Source organism: Megalobrama amblycephala, linkage group LG19 (genome assembly GCF_018812025.1).
Source record: "Megalobrama amblycephala isolate DHTTF-2021 linkage group LG19, ASM1881202v1, whole genome shotgun sequence".
Lineage (NCBI taxonomy): Eukaryota > Metazoa > Chordata > Actinopteri > Cypriniformes > Xenocyprididae > Megalobrama > Megalobrama amblycephala.
Window position 1 is genome coordinate 28,946,299 of NC_063062.1, and position 12,186 is coordinate 28,958,484.

The window sequence follows — 12,186 nt, forward strand, 5'->3', positions numbered from 1 at the left end:
GCACACGAAAATGCCTGAATGAAAAAACCTCCCCAACATACAAAACATTCCACACAGGCAAGAGATCAGCTCAGAGAGAGAGAGAGAGACAGAGTTTTCCTCCTCTTAATGTTTTTGTAGGCATCACAATGTCGAGCTGAAGGGAGAAGGGGGAGGAGGGACAGAGAGAGGGAGAGAGAGGGAGAGAGAGAGAGAGAGAGAGAGGAGAGGGAGGGGAAGGAAGCAAACGAGAGAAGAAAGTGGAAGCAAGAGAGTGTCAGTGAAAGAAGGCAGCCTGACTGCACAGAAAAGGCGCTCGGCAAACAGCACGCACTCATTGAGTCAGTTATATTCTGAACACGGACGGCTGGTGCATTTGAGCTCAAGAAAACAGTTTCCAGTGCAGAGGGAGAGGACAGAGACAGACAGAAACAGAGGAAGTGGATTGAAAAGAGGAGAGGTTCTTTGTGGAGAGATGGACTCAGATTCTGGGGATCAGAGTGAAGGAGAGCTCTCTCCAGGTAAGGGATCAGTCCTCCCTTTCTCGTCTTCTGTTTCTCAAACTTGGTTTGCAGCTTCTGGCAGTGCAGGCGAGCACAGGCACGTGCTGCTACTTTTCTCATTAACACATTTAACATTCATCATAGTACCCATCTTCCTTGCCCAGCGTGACAGCCTGTGACAGGGCGTCCGTCCGCTAAGTGCTCGTTCGTCTCTTCAGAGCTTTTTTTATCTGTGGTTTTGCTCTCTGAGGAAAAGTTAATCTGTGATATTTGAGCTGGCTGAGCGCAAGGGTGGTGGAAAAATTAACAGCAGCACTTTGGTTTATGACTGGCAAGGTTCACAGACTTGAACTGCTTATGATACAAGCTGGCAGACAAACCTAAAACAACCTTGTGATTACGATAAAGACTAAGCATAATCTCCCTAAAAGAGTTGTGAAAAGACCCAAAGCAAAGACACAAGATAAATGAGGTCTCTTTAATATATCAGTTGTTTATTCTAGACAGATTCCCCTGCTTTTTTTCTTGAGAAAAAGAACCTAACGTGTCTCTTCTAGAGTTCCAGAAGAGATTTCAACAAACTGTGCTGAGAATTGCCAAGAAACCAAAGGCTACCATCAAAAGTCAGAAATCTCATTTGAAATTAAACATTCCTCATCAAATTCTCCCTAGACCAAATGATCTGAACTACACTATGCACATTCATTTTATATCTCTATACTCATACTGTATGCCAACATATCAACCTTCAAAGATATACATAGCTTAGAAGTTCTGAATGACATGCAAGTATTCTTACAATTAAATACATGTTTTGCAGTTTTTTTGTATTTAGCAAAGAGTCCTCACACACAAAAAAAAAAAAAATCCCACAAACTTCCTGAGTTCCTGAACAAACTTCCTGAGAATCTGTGACCACTAGATATAGATAAGTAAATAAATACTGACTAAATCTTCACATTTGGCAGAGCTATTCCTGCAGGATTCCCTCTATCCATTGCTGATGAGGCTTAAATGTGGTAATGTCAGTTGTATGTGTAAGTCATTACATTAGAGGGGCGTCTGACAGGCTGTCTCAGTTTTGTATGTTTGTGCTCTGAGAGCTGCTCTGTATGGCCCTCTGAGGGAAAGCTTGAGGTCTTCGGCTACTGTGAGGTTTGGATAAAGGTCTCTCTCCAGCTGTGGACTGGAGAAGGAGATGCTCTTTCATGTTTCTGCTCTTCCATTGGCTGATTAACTTCTGCTGTTTATTTTTGCTCCATTTTCTTTGCTGAATAAGTTACCAGTTTGCCTCAGATTGCATGGCCATGGAGCACCCAAATCCATTGGCAAAAAAAAAAGGCAAGTTCTGCCAGAAATGGCAGAACTGATTGGATGGTTTCAGTCTGATCGGATAGTCTGCACAACTTTGGGGAACAAGGGCATGCAGGTTTATTTCTTGATTTATTTTTTATTTTAATTTGTCATATGATGGAGAAGATTGTTATAACTGGATGTGCAGTGTAGTTGAGTGCACTTTTGGCATTTTAAATGGCAGTTTCATGAGTTCTGACACCCATTTAATCATTGAACTGTAAAGTTTAAACACGTTTTTATCCCTGTGATGGACTGGCCCTGCCTAAGGCCCAAGATGCTGCGACAGGCTCAAGCAATCCTACTTAGGGTATGCGGAGAATAGATGGATGGCTAAACAAGTTTAGCTTGCTGTCTGCGATGGAGGAGGGTCAACTCAAGCTCTAATATGGACTACCTATGGGGCTACTAATACATGAGATGATTATAGGCAAGACACATAAAGTATAGAGGTGGTGTTGGGGATGTGGCGAGATGCCGGAACAACTGACACCAGAGTAATGTAAGTGGCTGCTTGAATGCTCTGGTTAATTAGAAAATTAGATGGGCCTACTCTCCTAGAACTTATGTTTAGAAACTTAATTTAAAGGCCAATTCACACTGCACCGACAGATGCTGACCAACTGGGACAATCACCAGATTACAGCAGGGGAGAGTGGGGTAAGATCAGCCAGGGGGTAAGTTGACCCACCCCCCTGTTTCTTGGCAACTTTACACTTTTATTGTCATGTGACTATATATTTTGGAACTACCCATAATTTCTGCCAGACTGTAAAAAGGAGAAGCACATGGGAGGACTGGAAGGCACCCATTTACTTTAAAAACTGTTTTTGGCTTGTCAAAGTAAAAATTTAGTATAACAGATGTAATGGCTGTTACATCAAAGCAAATTTGTCCAGGTCTTAAGATATTTATGAGGTATGTTGCTGTCTTAGCAAGGTATTAAACCACGCAACTTTGACTAAAATGTTTATTAGTTTCAGTGAAATGTATTAATTCATTCTAATTTAGCTTTTATTTAATTTTACTCAACAAACTTTGTTTTTGTCTGTTTTTGAGAAGGATACAACTTTGGTATTCAACATATTTTTTCAGAAATGCAAACAATTAAAGATATTGAAATTTCAACCTTATTTGTTTTTTTTTTTGTTGTTGTTTAAGTTTGCTTTAAGAAAAGAAATATGATTATGTGTAAAAGGAAATTTGATTATTAAATTTGTTTTTAAAACAGGTCAATTATCTTTACAATTCCACGTTTGATTAAGATTCAGTTAGATGGTCAGTTTACACACAGGTGGTGCAACTTACCCACTGACTCAGATCAGCTTACCTCTAACCTGGGGTAAATTGAGCCACAGAAACACTTTTATATAAGAAGCCATATTTTTAGAACTCTTTGTCATAGATGAATTCGGATCATTTAAAAAGATAGGAAACATCCTGAAATTGCTTTAGATACTTTAATTATCTTGATGACCACATAAGTAAAAAAAAAAAAAAAAAAAAAGAGGCTCATCTTACCCCACTATCCCCCTATGTCACTTTTCATTCCACGACCAGACAACTGAACATGTTCATTCAAAAGAAGCACCCACCAACGCCAACAGACGTTGATGGGGTAACACACTGATCTGACAAAACCCAACGATGTGTCTGTTGCCGTTGGTCGGCATCTTTCGGTGCAGTGTGAATTTGCCTAAACATGCCTCGACTGCCGTGCTGGACAGATGCTATAGAGTTTGTACAATCTCAATAAAGTATACAGTAGCATAAGGAGCACATTGAGCAGTGCAATAGTGGCCAACTGTTTCCGTTCCACCCTACACGCATACATTCTTTCTCACATACACATGCTCTCCTCATGATGAGTAACTGCAGAGCTGATTAGAGACACTACAACGCAAAGCCACATGTGACTTTGCAAGGCAACATCTACAGCTACAGGCTTTTAAAGGATAGCACAGATTTCTTAAGTTGAAGATGTTGTTTGAAAGAACAATGTGAGCCTGCTATTGCAGTTCTTCTGCTGCTTCACTTACACACTGCTTATGTGTGCTGTGTGAATCAGGCATCAAATAGATCTCATTTATTTCCCGTCTTCTTTTAGATTAGCAGGGATAAATTCAATATAGCAAAAGTATTCACATTGCAACGTGTCTTCCCTTGTGAAAAAGAAGTGTACTTCAAATCTTGAAAGTATATTTGTAATTACAGATAATATAATATTAATGAAATAAAAGCACCACTTAAGTGTACATAAAGAGAGTACACTTATGTAATAATGTCATATTAAAAGTACATTTTTAAAGTACATTTTAAATCATCATGTTTTAATAATCTTTTGTCATGCTTGACATAGAGATATTTCAATGTGCTGACTAACATACTAAACCACATGTTAATACATTTTGAGTAGACTAAATTGCAACTTCATAATTTCTGTCATGACAACTCTCGGAGTGTTTGGTATGGTAATGCAAGACAGTGTTGCATGTTTGGTCTTGGTAGAATAGATCTGCTACGCTGTTGCGGCTGCTGTAGGTTATTGCTGCTGCTGCAGAGCAAGTACAGGACTTGCTACTTCCAATACACGACTGTGAGCACGTAAGACATGCTGCTGCTGTACAATATAGCGTACATGAATTACCCATAGTAGATCTATGAAGGTGGAGCTGGGGAAGGTGGAGGGTTTCTGAAAGCGCTCTGCACTGCTAAAGCCCTGAACACACCAAGCCAACGCCGACGAACTAGTGGCGACAAAAGTGTACTGCGGGGTTGGCTCACGTCGGCAGCATCTGGGTCCAAAGTTGCCCTGACGCATTAAACCTACGCTCGACACCCGACGGCCAAGTAGCACATCTGTTCTGCGCCTGCGTAAGAAAAAATGTCTTTCCGTACCAGCAGGTGGCAGTAGCTGAACAGCCAATCAGAATGATCAGATGGCCCGACTTACCGACGAGCTCCAACGGCAATTCAACATGCCGAAAAAAAGCCAATGAGGACCAACTTTAGCTGACGGTGTGGAACACACTGAGAAAACTTAGTCGGCCGACGAATAAAAACTGCCCGACGGCCGACCATCGGCTTGGTGTGTTCCGGGCTTAAGGCAAAATAATGCTACCAAAGTATTTTGAAGGTTGAGCACCCAAACTCATTGGCTACTGATACAGAGCAGTAACCAATTCCGCCATCTAGAGCTTCATGACAGAACTTTGTATTACAAACAGTTTTACCTTACATGACAAGTTTCAAAAGAAATTACATTAAAGTATATTTTAGTTTCCATAAATCGGCACATTTGGCATTACACTTTAACTATACTTTAATAAATTTAATTATGAAAATACATTTAAAGATGTACTTGTTGGTCAGAAAAGCAGTTTATTTAATTGCATTTAATATAAAATTGAACTACAATACATTTTCATTGAAACTATGTTGTAGGCTCTCAAGTGCCTGAAAACATTACATTCAGTTCACATTGAAGGATTGGGGTTTTTTTTTCTTCTAAAAGTGTACTTCTTTTTCACAAGGGTTGAGTAAAGACCGATGTCTGACTTTAGGCATCAGGTACCAAGAGGAACAGATTTATTCAGGTTGTTTGTTGATATAATGCTGTGTGTGTCAATATAAGTCAGTAGGGAATTCGAAACTGCAGACACTGTTTGGAATGTCTGTTTTCCGAAACCCAGCAGTTTTCAGTGGATACTGCTGAAATGTTTTGCATTGGGTCAGGGTGTGTGTTTTAGTAATCAAAGGTCTTGATCTCCTTCCTGGGACATGTGTCCATCTTTAGATTCTCAAGAAATGTGACGGGTAAGCGTGGGTGTGTGTTTGTTGTGTCAGCAGGCTTTAGCCTTTATCTCTGAACCAAAGCAGTCTGACACACAGATAACAGCCACTTTTACACATATAAATTGAAGTAAAATTGCCTTTCCCGGTGAATGTACCACATTTGTCATTTATACATGCAGTGATTTTACAACATATTTCAACCATTCACACTTTAGCATTAAAATTCTGTTCAACGTTTTGCTGAAAATCACCTTTAAATGGCTTAGCTGGAAATATAGTCAGATTCACTCTTAAAAATAAAGGTTCAAAAAGGGGCTTTTCGCAGCAAAGCCATAATTTTTTTTTTCCAAATAATTACTCACTAAATTAATGCTTTAAATCGACAGGCCTAATTATACACTTCACTTCTGAGTTAAATCCAAGTTGAGTAAAGATCCACGTGAGATCCATCTGTTCTAGAATCATCACCTTAATCCACGAGACAGTAACAAGCTTCTTTTTGATCTCTTTGTACTGATATCTGACCTGTAGCACCACACGACCAACCAGCACAACTAACACACTGCAGAGAGAGATAGTGAAGCCACGTGTGGACCAGAATGAAGGCAAACCTCTCTCTGTTTGTGCTGCTGTCCTGCCAGAGGAAAATCAGCCCCACCAAAAAGATAAAAGGAAAACGAGAGAGTGAGAGAGAATGAAAGAGAGTTTTTCCTCCCTCAGTATGAAGAATGTGTGCGTAAATGAGAAAAATAATCATCTAAACACTCTTTTGAGCTTTCTGGCTCTCTATATTTAATTCCGTAAAGGGGGAAACACTCATAATTTTAGCTCACAGACAGTAAGGGGGGGCAGAGAGAGAGAAAAAGAGAGGAATTGTGCTGAAATAGGGGAATATTTCTCATCCACATTTAACAAGAATCACATCAGTGAAAACAGACAAAAGTATGAGTGACTATAAACTCTCCCTGAGGCGTACCACAGCCATTTCCACTGCTCTCTCCCATTAAACAGAGGAATGCTATAGTAAAGCATTCTTAATTGAACTGCCTGGTGTCTGTCAGTATTTTATTAGCCTCTATGTTTACAGTGTGGCCAGAGTATTCAGATAATGGCAATACTAATAACGACATTAGCATTTCCAGAGGGAAATAGTTGTGATCAAAAGGCAGCAAAAGACTTGTTAAAGTTAAGATAATTTGACATGATGTATGCAAGAACATTTCAGTATGCAAATTACATTTTGAATGCTGAACATTCAATGTAAGTAAATGGATTTTAAAGGTGCCCTAGAGTCAAAAATTGAATTTACCTTGGCATAGTTGAATAACAAGAGTTCAGTACATGGAAAAGACATACATTGAGTTTCAAACTCCATTGTTTCCTCCTTCTTATGTAAATCTCATTTGTTTAAAAGACCTCAGAAGAACAGACGAATCTCAACATAACACCTACTGTTACGTAACAGTAGGATCATTAATATATATGCCCCCAATATTTGCATATGCCAGCCCATGTTCAAGACAGGGAGCGCGCGATTTAAAGGGGCCACGCGCTGAATCAGTGCATAGTTAATGATGCCCCAAAATAGGCAGTTAAAAAAATTAATAAAAAAAAATCTATGGGGTATTTTGAGCTAAAACTTAAAACTTCACAGACACATTCAGGGGACACCTTAGACTTATATTACATCTTGTAAAAACTGGTTCTAGGGCACCTTTAATAAAATTTTAATCTTATGTTTCTTAGAATGTATGATAGAAAGGTGCTATCCATTTTTGTACCTAAGGTATTATAACAAAGTTTGATTGTGTTCTCAATAGTGAACAGCATGTAACCATACTATTCATATTATGTTTCTGTAGTATCAGAATGTATGGTCACCATGATTTTGCCAAGTAAGACATGTTCCTGGATCAACATATTTTGTTGATCCTGGAACAACATTCCTGTCTGAAAATTTAGTCTTAACCCTATTCCTACCCCTAATCCTAATCCTACCCATAACTTATCCCTAAAATCAGAGGGAAAAGATAGGTGAATAACATTGATGTAGAAGCACCTAACCCTGGTTGCAAGCCTAAACTTGACATAAAGAGTAAACTTGTCCCTCAAATCTGATTGGTTGATTGAAATGTTGTTCCAGGATCAACAAAGATGCTGATCCAGGAACATGTCTTACTTGGCAAAATCACGGTGACACAGGAGGTATACTGAGGAAAAATGAATTTTATGTATAAAGAATGACCAACATTTTAATGATGGGTCGATCATGAATGATTCATTCATTTTGTGTTGGCCACACATGCGCATTTATGCAACAACCTTTCATTTGTTTCGTAATGTGAAAAACGCATATGCTCTGTACAGGAAACAGAATTGATTAGTTCACCTTCTGAGTCTGCTGGTCCGAGTCTTTCCTTCTTTGTCATTTGACAGGCTCTGAATTGGCTTGAAATTATCAGTTCACCTTCCTTCCAAGATCCAAGTAGTGAAATTATCTGATCTCCCCAACACTACAACTACAACATCTGCTCAAATGTACAATGTGGGAAATGCTATCTGCTAATGAGTTGGCCGGATGTGATGGTTTATAGTTAAAAAATTATAAAATACTAGTTTTTTTCTTACATACACCTACAGTTTCACTTCAGAAGACGTTGATTCATCAACTGGGGTTGTACCATTGTGTTCGCTTTGTGTGGTTTTTGAAGTGTCAACTTTGGAGGTCCCATAGACTTACATTATATGAACTCACAGAGATGGATTCTTTTTCTAAAGTGTTTTGTTTGTGTTCATCTGAAAAAAGAAAGTCATATACATCTGGGACAGCATGAGGATGAGTAAATGATAAGAGAATTTTCATTTTGGGATGGAGTATCCCTTTAAAGGCTTAGTTCACCCAAAAATGAAATTTCTGTCATTAATTACTCATCCTCATATCGTTCCACACCCATAAGACCTTCGTTCATCTTCAGAACACAAATTAAGATATTTTTAATGAAATCTGAGGGTTTCTGAACCATGCAGCTACGTCATTGCACCTTTTAAGGTCCAGAAAGGTAGTAAAGACATTGTTAAAATAGTCAAAGTGACTACAGTGGTTCAACAATTTCTTCTCTTCTTGGTCAGTCTCCTATGCAGTTGACGTAGTGAAAGCAGTGCAGAGCTTCCGTGTTTACGGTATTGTCCGACACTGTTCACGTGAGCAGCATCACACGCATGTGTTGTGCTGCTCACGTGAACAGTGTCGGCCAATAATGATGAGTTGGCGTTCTGACGTAGAACACGGAAGCACTGCACTGCGTTCACTACCTCAACTGCATAGGAGACTGACATAAACGAGAAGAAATTGTTGAATAAAGTCATTATTTTTGTTTTGTGTTTGCGCGCAAAAAGTATTCTCGTCACTTCATAACATTAAGGTTGACTTGGACTATTTTAACAATGTCTTTAATGCCTTTCTGGACCTCAAAGAGCTGCCATATTGGGTGTTCCAATTTTTTTAATTCATTTTAATATGAATGTCCTGTCTCTGCTACAGTATATACTACATCTGACGCTAACATATACTATTGCAAATTGCTGCATAATGCCTACTGTTTCACATACAATTTCTAAAAAAAAAAAAATAGTAGGCAGTATACAGTATATATTGCACAGTGTGCAGAATTCTACTCGTTTGAAATCATATCCCCTTTCTTTCTGTTTGTATGTGTTGTGGGTCTATAGTTAGGGTGTGTATTGGTGTAGGTCTTCATGCCCTTTGGCTCCTGGGATTGATGTTTTATGTATCCAAAATATTGCAGATGAACTGACAGAATTGTACTCCACAGCTCCATTTTCAAAATTAATATGCATAACTCATAGAATAAATGGGTTCTATAATTATAAAAGCATCCATTTGGAGAGATGTGAGAGTGTGTGAGCCAAGAGTGGAGACAGTAACCCTCAGACAAACACATCAGGGTTATGGGGAAGCTGGCAGGACTGATTTAGGCTGAGAGCTTTTCTGGACAGGAAGTCACCCACTGAGACTGAGACTGTGGTCGGGAGGGGGGGGCAGCGTCTACGCTAGTGGCACGGGTCGTCTGTATCTAGACATTCGCTTTGTTTGCTTCTGACCCAGCTATACTCTTTAATGTACAAAACTGCCCCCAGAAGCTAACTCTGGTAAAAACCTCCTTTTCTAACATCCTCAAAAGAAAAAGAAAAAAATGCATCATGAGAGACTGAATAATGTCTTTTATTTTTTAAAAATGCTAAAAGTTTTTTTAGGTTTTGACTTGGGGCTTATCTGCAGTTACAACTTGATTTAAATGTTCAGGGAAAAATTAAATATGAATGGTGCTAACATCCTGCAAAACTTGCTGCCATGATGCTAGGGTGTCATGGGTGGTTGCCAGGGTGTTGCTATGCCATTGCTAGGGTGATGTGTTTTTAGCACACTGTTCTGGATAGTTGTTTAGGGTGTTCTGGGTAGTTGCTAGGTGGTTACTTAGTTTCCCAAGTCATAAGAGCTCACCCAGAATAGTTGACCCAAAGATGAAAAATGAAATTCTGTCATCATTTACTCAAGCTCATGTTGTTCCAAACCTGTATGACTTACTTTTTGTCTGCGGAAGAGTTATAATTCTATGAGATTTTGTCATCCATTTCATTATTCAATGAAAACTGTGTTTGATTGTGTAGAAAAGTAATAGTACCAGTCTCCTCAATAAGCTGCACAATTTTAAGTGACATACTAAAAGTGCTGAATGAGTAACAAGCCCAAGTTTAATACTTGGGGTTAGGGGTTTGTTCAGAGATGCAGACAGTAAACATTGGTTTTGCTTGAGCGTCCAGAGATTCAGGTTTGGAACCTGTGGAATGCATACAAACACACACACATATGATTTTCGATCACGGTGGAGACTTTCCATTAACCTACAGTATATTGTTTTATACTGAGTAAGATTACTTAGATAAGTAATAGCACATGCTATTACCTGCATTTTCAGGTATCTTTCATGTTCGTAGCATACAGGGTGCAGAATAAGATGCAGTACATGTATACTCTTGTGAAAAAAGCAGTACACTTTATATCTTAAAAACATGCTTATTATTAAAATAATATACTTTAAAAGAATATACTTAAGTGTGAACTGAATTAAATGTTTTTGGACACTTAATTGCAATTAAATGAAAATTTAGTTTAAATTTACATACTGTAAAAAGAAATCAACTGAATTAATTTAGCACCAATTACACCTTTATATGTAATTTCAACTTTAATTGTCTTTGAAAAATGGTTAAAGAGTCTGTTGAATGAACTGACAAGCATTTATGGTGAACTAAAATATACACAGATCAGGCATATTACCATTGTGTTGGTCCCCCTTTTGCTGCCAAAACAGCCCTGACCCGTCGAGGCATGGACTCCACTAGACCCCTGAAGGTGTGCTGTGGTATCTGGCACCAAGATGTTAGCAGCAGATCCTTCAAGTCCTGTAAGGTGCGAGGTGGAGCCTCCATGGATCGGACTTGTTTGTTCAGCACATTCCACAGATGCTTGACTGGATTGAGATCTGGGGAATTCGAAGGCCAAGTCATCACCTCAAACTCGTTGTTGTGCTCCTCAAACCATTCCTGAACCATTTTTGCTTTGTGGCAGAATGTATTATCCAGCTGAAAGAGGCCACCAGGGAATAATTTTCCTTGAAAGGGTGTACATGGTTTGCAACAATGCTTAGGTAGGTGGTACGTGTCTAAGTAACATCCACATGGATGGCAGGACCTTCTTCCCACAGTGCATCCTGGTGCCATGTGTTCCCCAGGTAAGCGACGCACACGCACCCGGCCATCCACATGATGTAAAATAAAATGTGATTCATCAGACCAGGTCACCTTCTTCCATTGCTCCATGGTCCAGTTCTGATGTTCACGTGCCCACTGTTGGCGCTTTCAGCGATGGACAGGGGTCAGCATGGGTGCCCTGACTGGTCTGTGGCTGTGCAGCCCCATACGCAACAAACTGTGATGCACTGTGTATTCTGATCTCCTCTGTTGGATCGGACCACATGGGCCGCCCATGACCCTATTGCCGGTTCACCACTGTTCCTTCCTTGGACCACTTTTGATAGATACTGACCACTGCAGACCGGGAACACCCCACAAGAGCTGCAGTTTTGGAGATGCTCTGACCCAGTCATCTAGCCATCACAATTTGGCCCTAATCAAACTCACTCAAATCCTTACACTTGCCCATTTTTCTTCTACCACATCAACTTTGAGAACCAAATGTTCACTTGCTGCCTAATATATCCCACCCACTAACAGGCGCCGTGATGAAGAGATAATCAGTGTTATTCACTTTACCTGTCAGTGCTCATAATGTTATGCCTGATCGGTGTACTTTAATGTCAATTCAATTGAAATTTGTATGTCATGTATTTAAATATATTTGTAATTACATTTTGTAATAATGAGGTTGCAATTTTGAACATTTTAAATATATTAACTTTAAATGTAATACTGAATAACACCCTACAGTTAAAATTTTAATCAAGAACTTTGCATG

The 12,186-nt window shown here is 39.3% G+C and overlaps 1 protein-coding gene across 1 annotated transcript in view; it reads left to right on the forward strand.

Moving 5' to 3' along the window:
- Nucleotides 1-167: 167 nt before the first annotated feature.
- tnfaip8l3 (tumor necrosis factor, alpha-induced protein 8-like 3) overlaps nucleotides 168-12,186 on the forward strand; it is a 59,125-nt gene continuing 47,106 nt past the window's right edge. Inside the window, exon 1 of the mRNA XM_048168584.1 lies at nucleotides 168-500. Within this exon, the coding sequence (XP_048024541.1) occupies nucleotides 455-500 (46 nt within the window). The 5' untranslated portion in view covers nucleotides 168-454. The remainder of the gene's footprint in view (nucleotides 501-12,186) is intronic.